This window comes from Bubalus bubalis, chromosome 22 (assembly GCF_019923935.1).
Source record: "Bubalus bubalis isolate 160015118507 breed Murrah chromosome 22, NDDB_SH_1, whole genome shotgun sequence".
Lineage (NCBI taxonomy): Eukaryota > Metazoa > Chordata > Mammalia > Artiodactyla > Bovidae > Bubalus > Bubalus bubalis.
This window is the reverse complement of record NC_059178.1, coordinates 41659115-41684959: the sequence shown is the minus strand read 5'-3', so window position 1 is coordinate 41684959 and position 25845 is coordinate 41659115. Positions and strand designations below refer to the sequence as shown.

At 47.4% G+C, this 25845-nt stretch overlaps 1 protein-coding gene across 11 annotated transcripts in view; it reads right to left on the bottom strand.

Annotated features, from left to right (window-relative positions):
• The window catches only part of FHOD3 (formin homology 2 domain containing 3), a 521378-nt gene that overhangs the window by 46634 nt on the left and 448899 nt on the right, over positions 1-25845 (bottom strand). For all 11 annotated transcript variants that reach the window (XM_044934658.2, XM_044934661.2, XM_044934659.2 and 8 more), the window contains 2 exons: positions 23753-24633; positions 9605-9763 (listed from right to left, as the gene is read on the bottom strand). In XM_044934658.2, coding sequence (XP_044790593.2) covers positions 9605-9763; positions 23753-24633 — 1040 coding nt within the window. The remainder of the gene's footprint in view (positions 1-9604; positions 9764-23752; positions 24634-25845) is intronic.

Below are 25845 nucleotides of genomic sequence, written 5' to 3'. Positions count from 1 at the left end.
TGCTGATGAAAGCAATCAAAGATGAATTAAGTAAACAGGGGATGAACTGTGTTCACAGACTGAGAGACTCAACATAGTCAAGATGTTAGTCTTCCCAAAACTGATATAAATTTAGCTCAATTCCAATCAAAATAGTATGATTTTTTTGTGGATATAGATAAGCTGCTTTTAAAAATTTTACAGCAAGGCAGAGGACCAAAATAGTCAATCCAAAACAATTCTGGAAAAGGATACCCTTGAAGGAGTCACAAAGACCCACCACAAAGCTGCAGTATTAAGACAGTGTGGCATGGGCTTCAGGGCAGCATAGATACATAGATCAGTGGGAGAAAACAGGGCATCCAGCAATAGACTACACAGACACGGCCCAGGGATTCTGACAAAGGTGTGAAGGCTGTCAATAGACAAATGGCAGTGTTTTCAACAAATGGTGTTGGACCAACTGGAATCCATATGCAAAAAGCGAACCTCAACTGAAACCTACCTTCTAGATAAAGTGTTAGTTGCTCAGTCGTGTCTGACTCTTTGCAACCCCATGGACTGTAGGCCACTAGGCTCCTCTGTCTATGGAACTCCCTAGGCAAGAATATTAGACTGGGTAGCCATTTCCTCCTCTAGAGGATCTTCTTGACCCAGGGATCAAACTCAGGTCTCCTGTATTGCAGGCAGATTCTTTACCATCTGAGCCACCAGGGAAGCCCTTCTAGATAAGTTAACCTCCAGAAAACTAGATAACTTCTAGTTAACTAGATAAATTAATTTCTAGATAACACTATCTTCTAGATAAGTTAACTCAAAAGGGATCACAGCTATCAAAATAAAGGTAACACTACAAAACTTTTTGAAGGAAACACAAGAGAAAATCTTTGTGATCCAGGCTACACAGTGAACTCCAAGACATGATAACAAAAAAGAATAAGTTGATAAATTAACCTTGATTCAAATGAAACACTTTTTCTCTGTGAAAGACACTGTTAAGAGAATGAAAAGACAAGTTACAATTCCTAAAAAGATTAAACACAGAGTTATCATATGCCCCAGTGACTCCATTTGTATTTACCCTGGAAAAATCAAAACTTATGTTCACACTAAAACTTGTACTTGAGTATTTGTAGTAGCTTTATTCATAACTGCTAAGAACTGGATGAAGCTGAACACTCTTCAATGGGCAAATAGATGAAGAGTTAGTGGTGCATCCCTACAAAGCAATGATACTCAGCAACAAAAAGGAATCAACTGCAGATACAAACTGCAACTTGGATGAATCACAAAGGCATCAATCATGCTGAGTGGAAGAAGTCATTCTCAAAAGGTTACTCACTATATGACTCCATGTATGTAACATTCTTGAAAAGACAAAACCACAGTGATGAATATAGATTCTTGGTTACCAGGGGCTAGGTGGGTTAAGGGTGTGACTGGAAAGAGCACAAGAGCTTTTTCAGCAGATGGGACTATTTTGAATCTTGACTACAGTGGTCACAGCAGGAATTTATATGTTTTAAACTGGGCTTCCCTGGTGGCTCAGAGGGTAAAGAATCCGCCTGCAATGCAGAAGACCTAGGTTCAATCCCTGGGTCAGGAAGATTTCCCTGGAGAAGGAAATAGCTACCTACTCCAGTATTCTTACCTGGAAAATCTAAGGGACAGAGGAGCTGGGTGGACTAGAGTCACTGGGGGTGCAAAGAGTCAGACATGACTAAGAGACTAAGCACTAAGACTCAATAGATCTGGACTCCCCTAAAGTCAATTTTCAGCTCAGTTCAATTCATTTGCTCAGTCATGTCCGACTCTTTGTGACCCTATGGACTACAGCACACCAGGCCTCCCTGTCCATCACCAAAACCTGGAGTTTACCCAAACTCATGTCCATCGAGTCGGTGATGCCATCCAACCATCTCATCCTCTGTCGGCCCCTTCTCCTCCTGCCTTCAATCTTTCCCAGCATCAGGGACTTTTCCAATGAGTCAGTTCTTCGCATCAGGTGGCCAAAGTTTTGGAGTTTCAGCTTCAGCATCAGTCCTTCCAATGAATATTAAGGGCTGGTTTCCTCTAGGATGGGCTGGTTGGATCTCCTTGCTGTCCGAGGGACTCGCAAGAGTCTTCTCCAACTCCACAGTTCAAAAGCATCATTTGTTAGGCACTCAGGCAATGGCACCCCACTCCAGTACTCTTGCCTGGAAAATTCCATGGACGGAGGAGCCTGGTAGGCTGCAGTCCATGGGATCACTGAGAGTCAGACACGACTGAGTGACTTCACTTTCACTTTTCACTTTCATGCATTGGAGAAGGAAATGGCAACACACTCCAGTGTTCTTGCCTGGAGAATCCCAGGGACGGCAGAGCCTGGTGGGCTGCCGCCTATGGGGTCGCACAGAGTCGGACACGACTGAAGCGACTTAGCAGCAGCAGCAGCAGCTTTCTTTACAGTCCAACTCTCACATCTATACAAGACCACTGGAAAAATCATAGCCTTGACTAGACAGACCTTTGTTGGCAAAGTAATGTCTCTGCTTTTGAATATGCTGTCTAGGTTGGTCATAACTTTTCTTCCAAGGAGCAAGCGTCTTTTAGTTTCATGGCTGCAGTCACCATCTGCAGTGATTTTGGAGCCCAGGAAAATAAAGCCTCTCACTGTTTCCTTTGTTTCCCCATCTATTTGCCATGAAGTGATGGGACCAGATGCCATGATCTTTTGAGCTTTAAGCCAACTTTTTCACTCTCCTCTTTCACTTTCTTTAAGAGGCTGTTCTTTACTTTCTGCCATAAGGGTGGTGTCATCTGCATATCTGAGGTTATTGATATTTCTCCCGTCAATCTTGATTCCAGCATGTGCTTCATCCAGCCCAGCGTTTCTCATGATGTACTCTGCATATAAGTTAAATAAGCAGGGTGACAATATACAACCTTGATGTACTCCTTTGCCAATTTGGAACCAGTCTGTTGTGCCATGTCCAGTTCTAATGTGCTTCCTGACCTGCATACAGATTTGTCAGGAGCCAGGTCAGGTGGTCTGGTATTCCCATCTCTTTCAGAATTTTCCACAGTTCATTGTGATCCACACAAAGTCAATTTTACTCCATATTAACTCAAAAAATTAAAAACAACAAGAGACCAGACACTTGACATCATAATCAGCAAAGGTGCAGGTATTTACACAATCATACCTCAGGATGCATCTAGGTGGAACAGTAGTTGTCCTGGGCTCATGAGTGTTATCAGAGAGGGCAGCCTCAGGAGGTTATCAGAAGCCAGAGATACCAAACTGTATTGAAGACGTGTTTGGGGTGGGGTCAGAGTGAGGTCACAGGTGGTGAGCTCTAGATACTTCTTTTTCCAACATCCTCTTTATCATGCCCCAAACACAGATTAAGTGGTGGAACAGAGCACTGGGGAGATGCTCAGCCCATTGCCAACCCACAGGCTGATGCTATTGATCCCACCTGCCGACACTTCAAAAAGACCAAAACAATCCAAGCAGATGCCACTTAGTTCAAAACATCCAGCATTTAAACTAGTTTTCAAAAGGGAAACTCAATGAAGAATTTGTATTTTAATTTTCTTAATGTTCAAATTGTTTTAAGCATGTACAAGGATTCCAAAACACAAAGTTGTCAACATTTTCCCCCTTCTTCAGAAGGCATTTTCATGTGATGAGTTTTGTTGCCTTTTTCCTTTGGGAAAGTAATCAAACACTCTTACTTTTGTTTTTCACTTCTCTGACTAATTTAAACCATTTGTTCACTGTTGAAGATTTATGAGGTTGCCATCTGCCAGTTAATTTTACTTTTTGTTTTTTTTACACATCACTGACAATAAAAATAGTCATAAGACGGGGGACAGCAGGTCAAAGCTACCTTGTACAAGGTGACGCTCCCATTTTTCCATGACCAGATCATAACAGAATGAGCATACCTTTAATCTGCTCTTTACCATGTCAGTAGATTTACTGATGACCCTGTGATGATCATCTGGTTTCACAAGGAGAAAAACATCAAACAAGACCATGACATAATAATCTCAGTGGTTTTTTGCTTTCTCCCAGACAGTGTTTCTCTAGCACTGCTTTAAGTATGCTTGCTTTTGTATCGGAAAATCTTATTTCAGAGGAAAATGCCTAAGTCTTATTTTTTATGGACCCAAATATTCTGGGGTTTGGCCATCTCATTCACCTGCAGATGAAACCATAATAAGTAATCATCATGCCTTGTGAATTCTGAACAGAACCCTGGCTATGACTCTGGATAAGTATCTAAAAGCAAAAAGCTGGAGCTGTTATGGCCAAGGCTGGATGGTTTGCAACCTGCCATCCCATGAGATAATGGCTTTCCATCATGCACAGAGTCTCATAGAGAATTAAAAAAACAAACAAACAAAAAAAACAAACAAAAAAAACTTCTCAAGGTTAAAGGCTAACTTCTCAAGGTTCTCTTTCGATGGTATCTTCTTTCATTCTTGTGACAACTTGGTGAGGCAGGTAAGGCAGAATCATGCAGCAAATTTGAAGATGAAGATGTGGTGCCTGAAGTCAAGCTGGATCAACTGAGGCAGAGCTGGAGACCCACTCAGGGGCTCCTCCTACTTTCCAGCACCACCTCCATGTTCATGGCACTTCCACAAACTACCAGTGTGGCTAAGGTGCCCAATTGTCAGGACATTCTGGTTCCTGGGCCTGCAGACCCCATTGACTGGCTCCTGCATTCAGGTTCAACTGTGTGTTCCTGGCTCTCACTCAGGACCCACAGACAGGGTCCCCCAACACAAACTGCTTGAAAAGATGCTGCAGTTTTGTACAGGCAGCCAAAGGGAATATCTGTTTCTAGGATGCTGACTGGCCTGGCAGCCAAGCAGTGTCAACTTAAATGTCATTTGGGACCATTCAATTGTGTTAACCCTCTGAGTAGACACAGATGCTACAGAAATGAGAAAAGCAAGGAAGAACAAGAAAACCCTCTTTCAGTTCAGTCGATGAGTCTTGTCTGACTCTTTGTGACCCCCTGGACTGCAGCACTCCAGGCTTCCGTGTCCATCACCAACTCCTGAAGCTTACTCAAACTCATGCCCATTGAGTCAGTGATGCCATCTAACCATCTCATCCTCTGTCATCCCCTTCTCCTCCCTCCTTCAATCTTTCCCAGCATCAGGGGCTCTTCAAATGAGTCAGTTCTTCACATCAGGTGGCCAAAGTATTGGAGCTTTAGCTTCAGCATCAGTCCTTCCAATGAATATTCAGGACTGATTTCCTTTAGGATCTCATCTCCTTGCAGTCCAAGGAACTCTCAAGAGTCTTCTCCAACACCACAATTCAAAAGCATCAATTCGTCGGCACTCATCTTTCTTTGTGGTCCAACTCACACATCCATACGTGACTACTGGAAAAACCACAGCTTTGACTAGATGGACCTTGTCGGCAAAGTATGATACCTCAGGGATATTTTACATGGGAAAATATCATTAATGCAACTTAGGGATGGGCCCCAATCATATTCTAAAATTTAATACTCTTATGAAGAACAACTTTCTTAATGAAGTTAGTTAATTACTCCTGTGGGTTTTCATGATGAGTCAGATACACAACATGGAGTTGCCAAGCAGGATGTCAGTGAATACATCCTAATCACGTCCGGGTACACAGAGGTTTCACGCAGCCCCATTGGGCCATGGTGCTATGCTACAGAGCAGATGGTTTAGCAAAAGGCCCTTGGGTGTAAGCTGGAAATCATATTAGTAAAGATCTGTAAGGACATGACTTCCATCTCTTCTCAGCCCTGATGTAACTTCTGAACAACAAGGCTAGACAATAAGCTCTGGGAGACTGACTCTGCACAGGATGGACACCCTCTCTGCCCCTGAGGGCCCCTAGATTGGTGGTCACAGGCAGCAGGTAACAACTGAGAGGGCGTGGGTTACAGGTTCCCCACGAGGACTGGTTTCTGCTGGACTCTTATCAGCTACAACCGACAAGCATTGAAAATACACACTCTCTCTGCATTCACTCAGGCAGCTTCAGATAAGCGGTTCTCAGTCAGGGTGAATCCGTGCCCACGGTATGCTGACACAGTCTAGGAGACATTCTTGGTTGTCACCACGGGGGCAGTGCTACTGGCATCGTGTGGGCAGATGTCAGGGATCTGCGAACACCCTACAAAGCACAGGGCAGCTCCCACCATAAAGAACTGTCCAGCACAGAATGGCAACAGAGCCACAACCGAGAAACCGTGTTCCAATGAAAAGTGTGACCAAAATGTGTAACTCCATGTTAAGGACTATATATGATCTATCAAAAAGCAGAGATATTACTTTGCCAACAAAGGTCCATCTAGCCAAAGCTATGGTTTTTCCAGTAGTCATGTATGGATGTGAGAGCTGGACTATAAAGAAAGATGAGAGCCAAAGATGCTTTTGAACTGTGGTGTTGGAGACTTTTGAGAGTCCCTTGAACAGCAAGGAGATCCAACCAGTCCATCCTAATAGAAATCAGTCCTGAATATTCATTGGAAGGACTGATGCTGAAGCTGAAACTCCAAAACTTTGGCCACCTGATGCGAAGAACTGACTCATTTGAAAAGACCCTGATGCTGGGAAAGATTGAAGGCAGGAGGAGAAGGGGATGACAGAGGATGAGATGGCTGGATGGCATCACTGACTCCATGGACATGAGTTTGAGTAAACTCTGGGAGTTGGTGATGGACAGGGAGGCCTGGTGTGCTGCAGTCCATAGGGTTGCAAAGAGTTGGACATGACTGAGCGACTGAACTGAATAGAACTGAAATGATGATCTACCGAGGCCTCACGACACAGCAAACTCTCAGGAAGGGTTAGGCAGTGTGTTCCGAGGCCATATCTGTTTACTGTACAACATATCCGACACCAGCTACTCCTGGAGGAAAAGTGTAGGCAGCACTGTGATGGAGATTGCGATGGCCCATGTGTCTCCTCACTCCCCTTTCGGATTTCCTCTTGTTCTTTTCCGTGGGTGAGTCCAGACCCAGAGAGCCCATCTGGGCCAGCCACCCCCAGAGCTGGCCCGTGGATTGCACTTCAGACTCAGGCTCTAGAAACCACATTTCAGTTCGACCTCTTACTGGCTTGTGAGCTCGGGCACAGACAGACTAACTTTGGGATGCACCCTCTTCAACTTTAAGATGAGGATCATAGCAGTGTGCCTCGTAAGGCTCTGATGAGCCTCTGTGGGCAGCCCCTACTTGGTGTCTGGCTCGGAGGAGGAAACCCGTGAAAGTCTAGCTTATTAATGTGCTGCTCCTCTATTTGTCATCATTACTTTCCTATCATCATTCCTTCCTGGCGCAAAAAGGTGCTCAGCTGGAAACCAGTCAGAAAAGGAAAAAGTCATCTGATTCATTCTAAAGTCTGACTAACCTATTGTATCTGAAACTTCCTCTACCCAGGGAGACTGACATTTTGGGACAGAACAAAGGCAAAACCAAAGGAATCTGTCTCTTTTGATGGACTTTCAAGTTCTCATGGCAAGAAGGGGAAATATTTTTAAAAGGGGAAGTTGTCATTTTTTATTCAATCAAGCTGCCTCTGGCTGCATTTGAAGCCTCTCTATGTATGAATCTGAAGCTTCTGCACTCTTTCAAAGATCCTGTGAAGTAAACAGGATGGCCAATCACACACTAGCACCTACACGTCATCTGCTTGTGTGAGAGACACTTTGCACTTGGTTTGAGCTGACTGGTAGCCCTCACCTGCCCGCCGGACACGAATGCCCTTCTCCCTTGTTGCTCCGGGGGCCCCAGAGTGAAGCTGCCCCATATTGAGGCCAGGCCTGCCCCCTCCTTTCCCACTGTCTGGCAGCTGCCTCAGTCTCCCCCTCGGTATTTGCCTGCTGTGTCCTTTGGGCCCCCTTCCCCGTCTGCCACGTGCCCTCACTCCCTGCCTGTGCTGGCCTGCTGTGCTGCCTGGCCTGACTCCAGGGCTCGGGCCCCACTCTCCAGCCAGTGGCCAGTGCACGTCCCTCGTCACACCTGCTCCCGGCACAGGCCGTGTGGGTGCTTCTCGAGGCAGAGCTGCTCAGGCCTTGTGCTTGTTTCCCAGGTTTGATATAACCAAGCATCGCAAACTGGGGGGCTTCAAACCAGGGGAATGTGTTCCCTCACAGCCTGAAAGACTAGAAGTCTAACATCATGGTGTCCGCAGGGCGATGCTCTTTCTGAAGACTCAAGGGGAGGATCTTTCCTTTCCTCTTCCTCGCTTCTAGAAGATGCAGGCACTTCTCGGTGTCCCTTGTCTTGTAAGCACATCCCTCCAGCTTCTGCCTCCATCATCCCACAGTGGTCCCCTCTGGGTGTTCTCTGTTCACATGGCCTTCCCCTCACTGTGTCTGTGTCCAAACTTCTCTCTTCTTAGAAGGCTATGGAGCCAATGGAGCAGGGCTCACCCTAATCCAGGATGACCTTATCTTAGCTTGATCACGCCTGCAAAGACCCAACTTCCAAATAAGGTCACATTCCAAGGTTCTGGGTAGCATGGATCTTGAAGTCTGTACTCAATCCAGTACAAACCTGTAGGAACACAGCTTCTGCTGCACAGGCCTCTGCTTTCCAAAGCACAAGGCACGCCTGCCCACCTGGGTTCAGGCACCACTTTGCCCCACAGCCCCCATCACCCCCTCCCACACTCAGGCCTGGGGGTGCATCCGGCACAGCCCCCCAGCCCTTCCTCACTTCTGACTCTCCTGCTGAAGACCCTCTGCCTCACTGCAGCCAGCCCTCACTGGCTTCCTTCATTCTCGAGTCTTTCAAATGAGACTGGGTAAGCGGGAACCTCCAGTACGGAGATGTTTTCAAGGAATCCAGGGCTCCTTGCCAACAGGAGGCGGCGTTAGCTGCCACCAATGTCACGAAGCAGTGTCCTGAGATTCCCCACTCTACCCAGTGGGTCCCCAGCCCGGTCACGCCCCTGGAGGCATCGGTGGGCCAAGCCATTGGCTCCACTCACTCTTTCTCTATTATTAGAAGAGGAGATTGAACTTCCCACAAACGGGCACCAGCCCACAGTGGAGGGTGCTGGACCCTGGCAGAGCAGGGGGGCTGCAGCTACAGCTGGGGTGCCCACCAGTCACGCAGTCACAGCCAGGACAGCCAAACTCTCTCCACTTGTGCCACCAAGACCAACAAACGCTGTGGACTCAGTTGGCTGGGGCTCCCCAGCTGAGCAAATGAAACCCATCTCTACACACCACAACGGGCACCAAGAGAGAAACAGAGCCATTTACACGGAGGTGAGCATGCACAGACAAGCCTACTTTTAAGACTGTTCATGAAACGTATTTGGTTTGAAATGATGTGAACGAAGGCATTCCAGTGCCCTGTGGAGGCTGTCAAGTTCTTCTTCTGCATTGAGGCAGGCAGAGTGTGGTCAGAAGGAAGTTAATGAATGAACCTGATCTTCCCAATAAGCAAAGTGGGGTTTCTTCCCACCGCCCCCTTCACGAAGTTAAAAAAACGATGTGAGAATTATGACACTATTCAGAGTCTGGCTGAGACAAAAAAGTGGCAAGCCACCCTGTGGAGAAAGAAAGTCACATTGGACAGTAATGCAACAGAACATAAATAACACTCTGTCGAGCTCCTCTTACCTCAATCCCTTCTTTGTTTAAGGCATATTCATCAAAATTCAAAATGGCTATCTTAATCGTTCTTGGAGGGGGCAGGACCGTCAGGCCAATATTAATAGCATTGCTCCTCTTGGAGTCCAGGACAATGATCTCCTGCTTTTTTCCATCTGCAGCCGTTTTCTTGTGATAAAATAAGGAGAATCCAAGATTAATGCCTCATCTTCAGTCCTCTATTAAAAGCAAACTCACGACTTACTTAGAGATGAAAACAAATGGCCCTGGTTCAGCTCAGGGAGGGACTGGCTACCGCTCAGCATGGCAGAAATCAGGGATTAGCCCTGAGAAGCTGCCAGGAGGGGGGCGGCCATGGAACTTCTCGAGTCAGACACATTACAAAATAAAATTGATTTTCCTTCAATTGGGAAAAATGTGATATTTTGCAAGGAGAAAAAAAAAAAAAAGAAACACCCTGTTTTTTTCCACAGAAGCAGTGGAAACAGGATTCAGACCTTTCAGAGTTCCCTTCCTGTGGGCTGCGAGGTGTCGGAATGTGCCTTGGTTGGCCCTGGGGCATGTGGTGCGTGCCCAGAGATGGAGAAAGCTGGTCCACACGCCAAGGAGACGGGAGCCTGGGGGAACCTGGCATTGCTGGCGGGTCAGCCCTCTGCATCTCTGGGGCTCCTCTTGACATTCTGCCCTGACACCTGAGCACTCTCCTGCCACATTCATACATCTGGATGCAGCCCACTGGGCAGGTGAAGAGGAGTAAGGGATGGACTGGCAAAGAGGCCAAGGAGGGCCGCCACGCTCTCTGCTGTCCCGGGCATCCTCGGAGCAGCCCCTGTTGCTAGCCTGGGGCTGGCACACGGCCAGAAGCTAGGAAGGGTGAAGGTGCTGAGCCAGTTCTCACCTCTGCCCAGAGCTATGATGACAAGGTCCCCAACTTTCCCCTTCCACTCTCAGGAAATCAAAGGCAGGTAGAAGTGGGGACAGGTGGAAGGAGGCCAGTCAGCAAGCTTCCTGTGTTGTGCAGCCTCCCTTGGGGCCACAAGGCCTGGAGGTTGATGATTCTGATTCATGAAACAAGCCCAGGGTGACGAGGATGGGTGAGACCATACGGCATGCTGAGGGTGAGCTCACTGCATGAGGGGCCCAGCTTCGGGGGAACAACTCACCTGGTGATGGAGGGGGTGAGGGTCTGGAGAAGCTGCCACATGAGCTGGACCCTAAAGACTGTCTAGGACTAGCCTGGGGCGGGGGAGATGGTGAGGAGAGGAGAAGGGCCTTTGAATAGTTCCAGGGAACTGCCCGGGATGAAGCTGGAGGTTGCCAGGGCCACATCAGGGGACTCCATTACTCAGCTGCTCAGAACCCCTCTGCAAGCAGGTCCCAGCCAAGCAGCCGACGCCAGTCAGCCTCCCGCACTGAGGCCTCAGCCTCTCCTCTGAAGAAGGGAACCAGGCTGGGCCTGGTACAGCTGAGTGGCTGCCGTGGCACTAGAGGCTGGGAGCTGGCAAGGAGAAACTGGCTACAGCCCCTTAAGTCCTACTGAGCCCTTCCAAACTCAATTGCTAATGTTCTGTTTTAGGTCCTTAAATATGCATTTGGGAATAAATTACAATTTCTTCAAGAAGAGAATAACTGAAAGCATCCCAGCCATTTGGGCGCCTGGTGGGCAGGAGGAACAACTCCTGTGGACGTGTCACCAGCTTGGAACTGTGGGCTCCCAGGACACGCGGCATAAATGCACCCCTACCCTGCAGGGCAAGTTTGTCTTCTATATGTTTAAGCCAATAAGCTTATCAGGAGCTCCTGAAATGTAGCTGAAATCTACTTTAAAATATTGTTTGGGGGTTTCCCTGGTGGTCTGGTGGTTAAGAGCCCACCTGCCAATGCAGGAGACAGGGGTTCGATCCCTGGTCCAGGAAGATCTCACATGCCACAGAGCAACTAAGCCTGTGAGCCACAGCTACTAAGCCCGTGCTCCAGAGTCTGCAAGTCACAACTACTGAAGCCTGCACACCTAGGGACTGTGCTCCACAACAAGAGAAATCATAGCAAAGAGAAGCCCACACACTGCAACTAGACAGTGGCCTCCACTCACAGCAACCAGAGAAAAGCCTGTGCAGCAACAAAGACCCAGCACAGCCAAAAATAAATAAAAATAAAATTATTAAAAAATATTACTTTGTTGGAATGCTAAGAAGGCATGAGAAAAGGTTTGACAACATGCTGAAGAAGGGAATGAAGAGGGATGTGATGACCTGTGTGCCCACCGTGGGGCAGCGGGGTGCCCACTCCTCCAGGCACTGCAGGGGGCCTGCCCAACATCGAGTCCCTCTTCCCTGCTCACCAACAGGGCCTGGATTTCTTTCAAGCTGGTAATATGTTAGCTAAATCAATCACCTCCCTGGACCCTTTGCAGCTAAGGCTGGCAGTTTGGCTTTCTGTTTTCCTGATTCAAAAGGGCTGGACCCGTGAGCCATGCCTTTTGCCTTTCCTCCATCTTCCTGCCTACAATGCGGACATGAGGCCTGGAGGGGCAGCATCTCGTGAGCGTAAGGAATGAGGCCTCATGGATGGCGGCATGGAAGACAGAAGCCTGGGACCTGGCGCGTGAGAGGCACCGACCCAGCGCCAGGCTCCAGCACAGGAGGCACTGACAGAAAGGCAAGGATTCCCCGTGAATCATTAGCCCCTGGACCCCCATCCATAGAGTCACTGGGAGCCTGCAGAGATGCCTGAGAAGGCCCAGCCCCACTGCTGCCTTTGTGCAAATGAGAGCAAGATGCCCACCCTGAGGGAGACACAGCCCCACGGCAAATCCTTGAGAGACGGACCATTCAGATTTCAGCCTGCCCCCCTCAGCCAGGGTCCACCTACAGCAAGCACTCAGGACAGACCCAGGGGTGGCTCTGAGCCTGACATGTCCTTTTCCTCATTCTCAGCAGAACTCAGTTCACATCAATGGGCACCCTCTGCTCTCATAAATCGAGAAGAAGCCAGCCTCTGGGCATCCTGAGATAATGGGGAAGCTGTTTCTACAGACGACATGTTTTCAGAGCACGTCCACCCACTTTGAGAAGGAAGGAATAAGAGTTAGTCATATTTGAGACTGAATTATTAACTCTCTGGATTTTATCCAAGAGGTATTTTAAATGTTCTTCTTCATAACTGAAACAGAGTCTGCTGGATGCCACTGACCCCTCAAGTGCCTTGGCAGTCACTCTGCCCGAAATGAGGGTGGGTCACGTGGGCTTGCCCAACTGTCTCCTCCCCTCACAACAACCCACAGCGGCATCTGCAAGAACAAGCCAAAGTGCTCTGTGCCCGGGAGCACATACTGGTGTCCAGGGATTCTGTTATCAATTCTGATGCATTTCAATCCTCCAAGCTCCAGATCAACAAGAGTGACCTTCACTATGTCCTTCACCTGGCCCTGTGTCTGAGTGGCTGTCAGCCATCCTCTCCCACAAAGTCTCTTGTGTCCTGTCCTTCGCTCCCCCTACCTCCATCCCAAGCCCGACCCTTGGAGCCAGCCTCCTAGGGCAGCCACCATGGGCTTCCTGCTTCCAGCCTCTTCTCCCTCCCAACCCATCCATCTTAATTCTTGCCAAGAGTCTTTCTCAGAGACTTGTTTCCTTATTGCACTTCTTTGATCAGAGAGTCTGTGACTGTCTTTTGTTTGAAATGAGAAAAATGGGAAATTGGTCAATGATGAAAAGAGGAGATAAAGCAGATAAGACAGAGTTCCTTGTGAAGGAGGTTAAGAAATGTTAAATGACCTTCTTAAGGCTTCTGGAAAGGAAGGATGCAGCAAAGGTGGAACAGGGTTGGGAGGATGACAGGAGGTGATACATCTAGGCAGGAGATCAAAAAGTTGATTTGTATTTTACACGAGACCAGACACAAAACAACGCACAAACAAGGAAACAAAACCTCCAGACCAGACTTCCCCGGTAGCTCAGTGGTAAAGAACCCACCTGCCAATGCAGGAGACATGGGTTTAATCCCTGATCCATGAAGATCCCACCTGCCTCAGAGCAACTAAGCCCGTGAACCACAACTACTGAGCCCACACCCTAGAGCCTGCGAGCTGCAACTAGTAAAGCCTGCTCTCCCTAGAGCCATGCTCCTCGACAGGAGAAGCCACCACAGTGAGAAGCCCGGGCCCCACAACCAGAGACAAGCCTGCACAGTGACAAAAACCCAGCAGAGCCAAAAATAAATAAATGATTACAAAGAAAACTCTAAACCTCTGGAAATATCAATACAGGCCCTACTTGGAGGAAGTGACAAAATTTTATTGAGAGTAATAAAAGAAGATGTGGGCAAATGAGAAACATCATGTTCCTGAATAGGAAGTCTCAGTGTTAAAAGGATGTTCATTATCTTGCCTCATAAAATTTATACACAAATAACATATTTATTATATATGCTGGTAAAGAACCACCTGTAATGCAGGAGACCTGGGTTTGATCCCTGGGTTGGGAGATCCCCTGGAGGAGGGCATGGCAACCCACTCCAGTATTCTGGCCTGGAGAATCCCCATGAACAGAGGAGCTCACGGGCTATAGCCCATGAGGTCCCAAAGAGTCGGACATGACTGAGTGACTTAGCACAACACACAACATGTATTTAAAATGATTCTAATCAAATTCCAAGAAGACGTTTTTGGAATTTTAAAATATTCTAAAGTTACTATGAAAGAGTATATGTGTAAAAAGATCCATAAGTGGAAATAATACAATATCTATCCAATCAGCCATAAAAACTTACTATAAACTGATATAACTAATGTGTGGCATTGGCGCTAAACAGCTATACTGATAATACAGAATAGAATAATAGAACACAGAAAGCTGTCTATACAATGATCCAGGGCATTCCAACAAGGCAGCAAGACCGTGAGTCACAATCCATTATGAAAGCCTGATTCTAATATGAAACCAAAGTAACTTTAAGCAAAAACAACCAGTATGGTAGGTTAACATCACAGCAGGCTGGATTGACTGAGATCTTTCTTCCTAAAAAAAAAAAGCCAGCAGAAAGCAAGAACACAGGGTTGCATGGGAATGGCCAAGGGTCATCATGGTGGGGTTATGCCACACCTCATGAGACCCCTTTGCTGATTTTGGAGTCCCAAGACATTATCAGTGATGATCCATGACAAAGCCTGAGCAAAGGCAGGAGAAGAGGCTGAAAAGCAAACTCAGTCCCTCAACTGTCTCTTGTTGGTTGGCAGGGTATCTTTCCTTATTTATTATATTTTTTGCCTTTTCTCAATTGTAGATCTCATTTCCTTAAATGGCATTTCCTGAGTGCCTATTAGGTGGCTACTCCTTGAGTGGGGACATTTTTCATGGAGACCAACAAAAAATGTAGGGGGCCAGGATGCCATCGACAGCAATGATCAGTCCTGGGGCAACAGGAAATAAGGGTATCTCCCTCAGTTCTTTGATAGAAGGTCAATCAGCCAAACCTGTGCCCTCAGGGCTCAAGAACTCACAGGGAGAAAAGGATGTTGAGGGAGCAGCTATGGGTCGGGTACCAGGTGCAGGATGCTGGACTTGGGGGTGCTGAACATGAAAATTGGAACAATTGTCTCTGGGGCAAGATAGCTGCCCAGCTAAAGAGTTGTGCAAGTTGGAGTGGGGAAAACAGGGTGGGCATGTCTCTGGACATGCAACTGACCCCAGTACTTTCAGAAGCGCTCAAGGTAAAAGAGGAACTTGCTTCTTGAACGGTCAGGGGGCACTCTGGGAGGAGGTCAGGCTCTGCTTTGCTCCCAGAAAGCTTAGTGAAGCTGAACTTCTGAGCTGAACGAGGTGGCAACACCCAGAACTTCCTTCAAAGCAGCAACTCTCAGGGACCCTCCAAGAGTTGCCCTCCCAGAAATACTGTCTCTGGAGAAATGCTTCAGGCTTGGACGGAATGTAGGGTTTGTTTGTTCTTGACTTGGCCAAGAGGACTGCAGGGAGCGGGGAGAGGATGTAACAGCCAAAACGGGGAGAAACGGAGGTCACCCTCTATGGAAAAAGATGCTGACAAAGCTTGCAGAGACCTCTTAGAAGGGCTGGGAAGGAGGTCACTGAGGCAGTTCAGCTCCTTTCCCACAAACTGTCCAAGAGGGCGAAGGGTCCAGTTTCAGGAAGCAGAAGTGAGCCCCTACAAGAGGATGCTTCAAACAGGCAGCACCCAAGGCCACAAGAGTCACAGAATTTCTGAGAAGCACAGAGGGGATTCTCCATTTAAGCACTGATTGCTAACTGTCAGGGCTTAGGGGTGAGGGCTGGGACTTCTCTCTGCAGCCCTGGTGGAGCCCAGATTCACTTGGTGGTCAGTTCACTGGGTTGGAGTGGGTCTTCTAGAACCAAGCAAGTCCAAGAGGTTGAGTTCTGCAAACTCAGCCACTCCAAGGCACAGAAAGTCACCTACAACAGGAAGATTTTCTAGAACGGTTAAACCAGATATTCAGGTCCACTCAGGGGGACTGCGGGGCCGCACCAATCTGGATGCTGAGATGGATGACCAGAGGCCTCAAAGAGAGGAGACAAGTATGTCAGGTTTTTGGATACATCAAAGTATTGCTTCCAAGAACAAGCCTTTCAGAATTTCTAAGTGACAAACTTGATTCTGAATGGTTACGGGGGTAGGCGACCACGTGTGACCACAACCTGCTTTTGTTCAATATCCTGAGCGTAAGCCCATCACTTCCCCTCATAATCATTCAGTTTTGGAAAAGAAAAGGGTGAGCATTCAGGCAGAAGTTAGGAAAAGGTGGAAAGGAAGACTTTAATGCTAACCTGGTGGGCTGCCATCTATGGGGTCACACAGAGTCGGACACAACTGAAGTGACTTAGCAGCAGCAGCAGCAGCAGCAATCCTTAAACTTAGAGGCTAATTTAAAATCTCACACTAGAATCTCAGGAAAGTCACGTGAGGCAAAGGATAAGAAAATCAATAGCATAAAAAATGAAGACCTGTCAGCACAGCACAAAAGTACATTCTCCCCTGTTGCCCTGGGTCTACTCAATAACCCCAGGAGATCAGGCCTACCGGCTCAGGCCTGGCTTCTCCACCACACCCCACCCATAATCAAAAACAGGCTCAGAGAAGTTTACTGGCTTGCTCAAAGTCACACAGAGGTAGAGTCCAGACCAAATGACATTTGAAATTGCAGTAGCAAAGCACACAGACCATTGAGAAGAAAGAGAGAGTCTTTTTCAAAAAATGGCAGGCTTTCAAAAATCCCCAAGGGAAGAGAATGAAGAAGTGTCCAGAGCGTGAACTTGAAAGTAGCCAAAACAAAATGGAATCTGGGGATCACAGGAGCCCTGAAGGGTAACTGAAAATATCCAGAGCAGCAAATCACTCAGGTGGGTCAACTGGGGTCTGACCCATTCCCACCCTGGCAACCTGGGCAAGTCACTGCCCCACTCTGTACCTCCTGTTCTTTCTGGGACCCAATCTCCCAGGGTTTGTTAGGAGGATGAAATAAAACAACGGATGTAAATCAGTGAGAGAAACACTCAGCCTCCGGTAAACATGACCAAAGCGTCTGCTAGGGCTATTAGAATAGTATTACTGAGACTTCCCTGGTGGGGCAGCATAAAAGAATCTGCCTGCTTGCCAATGTAGGGGACATGGGTTCAATCCCTGGTCGGGGAAGATCCTACATGCCATTGAACAACTAATCTTGTGGGTCACAACTACTGAAGCCCTGAAGCCTGTGCTGCACAAGAGAAGTCAGGCAACAAAGAGAGGACCCTACTCACCACAACTAGCAAAAGTCCAAGCAAAGCAATGCAGACCCAGCACAGCCATAAATAAATGAATAATAAAAAAAAAAAGAATAGTATTATTGGTATGGATACATGTAAAGTACTTAGGCCAATACCTGGAAAATAGTGCTTTAGCTCCTTTCAGTATTGGCTCTTTTGTAAAAAATCATTTTTAACCTAATGATATTATATTTTAAAAATATATGGTTTATCAATGCATACTTTTCATAACACATGTACTACACTTACTGACGCGAGGCACCTAGGTACACGGGAGTGTCAGATCAGAGCAGTGTCCCCACCCCAACAGTGACAGCTCCAGGGGACAGTGCAGGGACTTGGTTCTCAATTTAGCCTCCAGGGCTGCTTCCCAACATGGGCAACTCACTTGGAGCTTCCTGAAATGAACATATGGATGCTCATGAGAGTCTGCACAGACCCCCAGGCATACAGAGTCCCCGAGTGGGAAGCAGGTCCAGTGAGTGAGTTATCTGGAGTGGTTCTGAAGGTCTCCTTGCAGAGGAGATGGTAGCGAACGTCTTGCTTTCTGTTTTCAAGGAGGAGAATATTATGGTTATTACCACATGCTAAATTCCCTCTAGGCCAAAGACTGGACTCCAGGACTAATGGAAAGGGGGCATTCTGGACAAAAGAACAGGACAGTCTCCTTCTGGGCCAGGAGACTTGGCTGCCTCCATGGCTGAGGGCAGAATGGGCAAACACGAACTTACCACCTCCTACTGGGAGAAACGCAACATCACTTACCTAAGGAGGAGACATGTCTGATCAACCTACTGACATTTTCTGAAGGAAAACCAGGAAATGTGATGTATTTAGGCCAGTGCTTTACAATTCTGGGGATACAAGGGGCACTTTTAAAGAACAGTGATGCCTGGGTTCCATCTCAGAGGTCCTAACCTCCTTGATCAGGAGTGGGCACAGAGGTCTAAAAGATGTGAGTGTGACCAGAGTCACCAACTTAGACTTGTAAAAAGCCTTAAGGCTTGAGACGGGATTGTTGGGTGAGTAAAAAGTTGTTCTTTCAGAAAGAAGAACACAATTTAAAAATAGGAAATGAAAGGCAGGGATCAGGGAACATTTCTTAGGATATAAAAACAGGGCTCCCCCCACTCCCCCATCCCTGCCATTCAAAGATGCAGCAAGGTCTGATCTTGCCACTTTCATGAATGATGTGGGATAATGTCCCCACAGCTAGAGATGCAGGAAGTTTTCACTGATGCTAAAAGGAGTCTGAGATGCCCAACTGATGTCAGGGTCATCCCAGCCCTGGGAGCTGAGCAGTCAGTGACTGAGAAAGCATCCTTCCACACTTGGGGGTTAATGAGCTCTGCGAGGCTCTGGGGTCAAGCACAGTGGGCTCCCGAAGACACGGTACACACTGGGCCATTGCTAATCCCATGCAACCGGATCATGGGTGTGGTACTTGGAAATAAAAACAAAACCCTGCTCCATCTCTGCGCACAGCCCCAGGGCTTCTGCAGTGGCATGCCATGATAAAGATGGCTAAGGTCCAGAGAAGGGCCATCGTGAAGGCACAAACTTCCACGTGGGGGGAGAGGATGAAGCAAGCAGAGTAGGGAGGAGAGCTTGGGCAAAGATCACGGAGGCTTGCAACCCAGGCAGGTGGACAGGGCTTGCCTTCCAAAGTTTTTTGAAATGCTGCCATGGAGGATCACATCTTTGAGTTTTTAAAAGAGCAATTTTACTAGCAGTAAAGGATGCGGTTTTAAAAAGTGGATATTCAGCACACAGAACTTATCATCCCAGAGGGTGCAGTGACTGAAAATAGAAACTGGGATAAGGACATGATTTATTAAGAGAACTCAGAGTCTTGGAGAATACTGCTAAGTTTGAGAGTATTTCCATGAAAGGCGACCGACCTCTCAAAATGCTTGTCAGCATCACTGTCAGAGACCCCAGGGCTGGCTCAGCGAGGCACGAGTTCTAGAAATGGGAACTCATTCCTCCTCACTCCCTGCTAGCTGCCAAAAGGGTGACGCCACAGGATATTTTCAAAACTGTCCGTTGAGAAAGTGTCCATGATAGTGATACCACAATACAGATATCATAACAATGTGACTACTATGAAATTTTCCCAAGTTCTGTAATGAGGGAGATATACGTGGGAAAGCATGAAGGCAAAAGACAGAACAACAACAAAAAAGCCATGAAAGAGAGTATGAAAGTGAACATCGCTCAGTCGTGTCCGACTCTTTGCGACCCCATGGACTATGTAGTCCATGGAATTCTCCAGGCCAGAGTACTGGAGTGGGTAGCCGTTCCCTTTTCCAGGAGATCTTTCCAACCCAGGGATCGAATCCAGGTCTCCTACATTGCAGGCGGGTTCTTTACCAGCTGAGCCACCAGGAAAGACCAAGAATACTGGAGCGGGTAGCCATCCCTTCTCCAGGGGATCCTTCCGACCCAGGAATCGAACTGGGGTCTCTTGCATTGCAGCCAGATTCTTTACCAATTGAGCTATCAGGGAAGCCTAAATAAAAAGCTGAAAAACCTTTAGTTAGGAATAACATTTCTGTGGAACTGGCCAGAACAGGTTTGCTTATTGGTAAATTTAGAAAAAAAAAAGTTAATTTTCCATATTGGCTCTTTGAGTCTTTACAGCAGAGGCCAACCATCAAACAGTTACATTTCCAATATTATGGTAGTTTATCCAGTACCCTAACTGAGAGACTTTTGAGAGGTGAAGAGAGTGCTCTTAATAATTCCACTGGGACCCCCGCATACATGGGGACCATCCTAGATAAGGATGGTCCCAAAGTTGGGCTTGGAATTCCCAGGCAGAATTCAGGTTTTCTGAGGGTGCTGTTAAACAAAATAACATTCCCTTATGACCTGAATTCGCATAAAGGGTAGGAAGATTTTCTTCTCTTCTCTGGAGAATAAAACAGAGGAGGGGGAGGGGTGAAGTCCACATGGAGAATGATGGTGGGAGCAATGCTCCCCTCACTGGAGCTTCATTTTTCACTGTAAATCAATGGTTCACAGCTTTGGTTAAGTCCCAGGGGAGCCTTTCAAAATAACACAGCCTGGGGCTTACCCCAGACAAAATAAATCATCTCTGGATTTTCTTAAAAAGTCACTACTAGTAGTTTATGAAATGGTTTGAAACTTCAAGGTAAATAAAGTTGAACAAATGTCTCCAGATCCATTCCAGAGGCCCCTCCCCACAGTAAAGCAATGAACTCAGGTGAATAAGACAGCCACGAGTCCCCAAAGGTGAAGCCAGGTCCCTTCTTCCTTCTGGGCCCCTCTTCTGCTCCACATCTTCCATGGTCTGTCTGGATCCAGGGATATAAAAGCTGCCCTTTGGAAGGAAGAGGGACTTGGCTGCCCTAGATGAGGCATACAGCTTGGAAGCCCACTTCCTGGGGCTTCTTGGGATAATGTCAGGTCCATGGAGGGTAATTCCCCAACCCCAGGGGTTTTCTGCCCTGACATCCAACTTTGGGGTCATTTTAACCATCTCTTATGCCATTCTCCACATCTTAGACCAACAGCAAAAACACAATATGATGAAATGTAGTACAAAATTTCTGTCTTTCTCCACAACACATAATTAAAGCTGTCTTATTAAAAAGCTATATATATAGTCTCCAGGCAAGAATACTGGAGTGGGTAGCCATTCCCTTCTCCAGGGGATCTTTACCACCCAGGGATTGAACCCACATCTCCTGCACTGCAGGCAAATTTTTTACTGTCTGAGCCACCAGGGAAGCCCATACGTATGTAAATATATACATATATATGTATGTATGTATATTACCTGCAGAAAGAGAAAAGTAGATCCAGTTTTAGAAACTATTTGGAAAGGAAATCACAAAGCACATCTCTCTGTTCTTATCATCTCCATGAGGTGGTCACCCCAGCCTTGGATCTGGCACACGAATCCCTAGGGGATGACTCAGATGGTCACCACCACGCCCTGCAACACTGGTCTGGTGTCAGTTTTCTTATGGAAAGTACAACTGATTCCCTTTGCTCTGTGCTGCCCTGTGAAGCATATTTTATTTTTGATGCACTCTATTGTTCTTAATGGAAAACTCCTCATGAGCCAGAATCTGGAAGTAGCTATTTACAGCTGAGTTTTATGAACATCATAGTCAAGAATTAGAAACAAACGTAAATTTGGTTATAGCTGTACTAGTCCATATAACAGATTCAGCTCTCCAATTCGCATCCTCACCATTTGTAATATTTGTAAATATAGTCTCTCCTCACATTTTCTAGCCATCCCTGCCCCAAAATGGGCACCTGGGTCCCACTGCAGAACATTCTGGAACCAGGTAAATTTTCAACATGCTACTTTCCTCTTATGCTCTCACTTTATAAAAACTAGGTGAGCCTTTGTACCTGGGCAATACAGGTTTTTAAGAGGTCACCACCTACTTCAACAAAGAACTGAACTCTGGGCCACTGAGAGGGTGCCAACTAGGCTCCCATCACAGATCACAAGTAGCACCCAGAGAAGAAGTGGGGGAGCTGAGCCCGTCTGGGGAAGCTTTTCACTTTGTCATTTCTTTAGTAAAAAATGAAGTCAGAAGTGCCTTCATTGCCAACTGGGACTCTTTAATTCCTCACCCCCTCAACCCCAAGTCAAGAGCTGGCAACCTCTGAGGCTAAGGAGCAACCAGGACAAGCCCAAGGGGTCCAGGCAGCCAGAGGAGCTCACGTGGGAAGGAGAGGGATGAAGGAGACGGGCCAACCAGATCAGCGGGAGCAAGGGCACGTCCTGGGTGATCCAACTGCTGTTTTAACAGCCCAGGCCAGCCTTCTCCCAAATGGCAGGTCTGATGGTAAGAGTGGAAGGGGCCATGTGGGTGGCTCATCACCACACGTGACCAGTCCTGGAAGTCAGGACACAGAGACACGGAGAGCAATAGCACTTCCCGTGGCATTGTTTTCTAGAGAGAACAAGAGGGTTCTACTTCCAGCTGGGGGAAAGGACTGCCTGGCATGGCTTTCTATTTGGGATCTTGGCAGTTGGATTTGTAAACAGGAAAAAGGTGGAATTCTGACTTGGGGATGGGGTGGGGCTAGAAATGGTTCAGATTCACATCCTTGTTGGAACTGAGCAGACATCAACTCAAGGAAAGAGCAGCAGGTAGTTCCAGACCCATCTCCCCACCCCCACCCCCGACCCCAGTATAGGTTTTAACAGGAAGTCAACCTTTTAGAGCTCCCGGCCTAGCCTTTCAGGATCACACATGGCCAGCATCACACATGGTGACAGGCACAAACTCCATCCTCAGGTCCTTCTCGAAAGGATACTCCTGTCCCGAGAAGCTTGCACACACTGTCTGACTCCAAATCAGAGCCCAGCTGGCAGATCAAGGAGCCCAGCTCAGACAGCTTATACTCGCCCAAAATGATGCTAAACGGAGCAACCCACGGAGCCGAAATTAATTCACAATAGTAAGTTCCGGCATGTTTACTCTAAACTATCCTTTGAAAAGTGTTTTCTCTTATTTCAGGGCCCTGAGAAGACAGTCTTAAACCTGTTTTAAAACTGAAATATACCCAGGATCACAAGAGTTATTTTTTTAGATCCGTTCTTTAAGATAGGTAAAGGAGACCCTAAAAATGCAGTGAATCATCAGAAATAAAATCTGTGATCCAGTATCACACAGCCTTTTCATCCGTGCTCCTTAGTCATGACTTTATCTCTGATGCCCAATAACTTCATATACAAAGCTCTTCATTTATAAAAGTAGATAGAACATCTCTGTTAAAGACACTACACCAGCAATGCCCTCAGGGTTCTCAAACATCTATGAGAAATAAGAAATCTAGATACACGTATGTTTACAGGATGCTAACTATATGGCTGTATAGAAGCATCCAGATAGTGGTAGCAAGTTGAAATGTCCCATAACCTACTATCTTACAGCTGAGGTTTAAACCACTATCAACCATAAACAACAAATGTGGGCGTGAATAAACACTTCCGCAGGATGAAGTCAGTGTGTTTGATAAATTAGCAAGTCTACTTTCCTCTAGTGAATATCAACATTTGCTGTCAGGCTATGCTAACAATCCCTGGGTAAACATTGTGGGTTTTTTTTTTTTTCCTCCAGGTTATTAGGTTCTTGGAAAGCTACTTGCCTATCGATGTTAATAAGTTGCTAGCTTTGTTAGCAACAAAAGGTCCCTTACTCATTTAGCTCACACCTAACGTGTGACACAGGGTACTGGATGAAAAGTCAAATTTTTATACCAACTGCCTTTTTAAGCAAATTAGTAAGAGCAACACGAAGGGCATTTTATGTATAACAAAACTCTCCGTTCTACCCAACATCTGTAAGTAACTCAGCAAATGAAGAGGCATGCTGGATGCAAGCGATACCTTGGAGACGGACAGTTCCTTCGATTTAGACTCAAACAGGTGCTCCAGCTTGGAGGTGTCCACCTTAATGGGTTCCAGTTTCGACCACAGGAATTCTCTGCAGCGGCCATTGTTCTTACACGGCCACTCAAAAGGCCGGACTTCGTTCCAGAATAGACGGATGGTCTTCTTTTTCTTGGTGAATGCCGGTTGACCCCTGGGTATCTGGGGCCACCCTAAGCCCTGAGGAGCGTTGAATACTGGAGGGGGAGCCAATAAATTACCGGGGACTGGAGGGGGAGGCACGCTGTCCAGCAGGGGTGGAGGTGGTGGGGGCGGCAGACCCAGAAAGGTGGGTGGGGGCGGGGGAGGTGGCCCTGGGGCCTCCGGGTGACCCAGGTCCACGTCCAGGACATCAATGTCGTCCTCCTCACCCAGGTCAGTGAAATCCATGTCCTGGATTCTGAGCTCCCTGGGATTGGCCATGAGCTGGTCCCAGATGTAGTCAGATTCCGTCTTGGACTGAGCTGATGTCTTCTCTGCGACCTTGTCATTGGGCTCCGCGTCAGGGGAGACGGACCCCTTCCCTAGGTCTCCGCTGTTGAATTTCTCTGCAAAGGCTTTCACACTGCCCCTGTTGTCCAGACAACCAACGTCCACCCTCTTGACGCTCTCATCCTGGGCCAGGGAACTGGCCTGCAGGGTGGATATCCGGCTGGCCAGGCTGGCTACTGCCTCCGCCCCCTGTGCGGTCCTCGCGGCCTCGCCCTCCCCCTTCTCCTCGTCATCCGTGGGCTTTCTGTTATGGGCATACAGCATGTCCAGCATGAACCGTTTGCTGGTGAGGATGTCGCCACACTGCTCATTTACACCGGCATCCTGAACACCCGCAGACCACAAACCTGAAAGTACACAGGAGAAAAAAATGAGAACATCACACTGGTCTCAATACCATGAGAGAACCAACCAGGCAACACGTGGGCATTTCACACAGGAGCAATCAGGAAGACCCAGAAATGAAGCAATGGAAGAGGAAGGTGGTCACGGTTGACAAGATGCTCTTGATCAGAAAGAGATGCTGTGTTGAAGGGCTGATGGCCCACTCTAGGGACCCAACACTCTCGTAGGGCTTGTGGCTCTTGCCTAGGCTCATGGGAAAAAATTTCCTTGCCTTTTCTGCCCACCCATGATAGCTGGTCAGGACCCACTCAGGGCAACTGCCCTAACTACACACAGGGAGGCAAGGAAATGCCCCCTCACCCATGGCAGGTACTTAAAAGGCTGTAGAATTACTCCTTTTTCCCCCTACTCCACCTCTGCACCAGTGAAACCAAACACTCCTGGAGAAACGCACAGACCGTACCACTGGTCATACGGCCACCAGTCTTCAGGAGACCCTTAATGCTGCCTGGCGGCCCCATCCATGACCTCTCTTATATGGCTTTCCATACACCTCCTCTTTCCTCTAGGCTCCCCTACTCAACTCATCCTCTGCAAGCACTGCCTTGCTTTCTGTTTCAAAAACTTAACAGACAAAGTCGGAGCTCTTCCAGGGCCTCTTCTGCCTCCACTCACCCACCTGCACCTGAACACTGACGTTTGTCCTGTGGCTACTGATGCCCTGTCCTCTAGTGGGACTCATCCGCTCCCATGATTCTCCACCCTGCATCTCCCATGCTCCTCCCACTAGGTCTTCCTACTGGGATATAAACGCAGTATAATTTTACCCATTAAATGAAAACAAAAAACCTCACTTGATTCTACTTATCCTCCAGCTATAATCCAAATTTTCTCCTTTCTTTTAAAGTAAAGCTGGCAGGGGGAGGGAGAGTTAGGGAGTTTGGGAAGGTCATACACACACTGCTATATTCAAAATGGATAACCAACAAGGACCTTTTGTAGAGCACATGGAACTCTACTCAAACTTACTGCCAGCCTGGATGGGAAGGGAGTTGGGGGAGAATGGATACATGTATATGTATGGCTGAGTCCCTTCGAGGTTCACCTGAAACTACCACAATGCTGTTCACCAGCTAAAAAGAAGAAATAAGTGAAGTCACTCAGTCGTGTCCAACTGTTGGCGACCCCATGAACTGTAGCCTACCAGGCTCTTC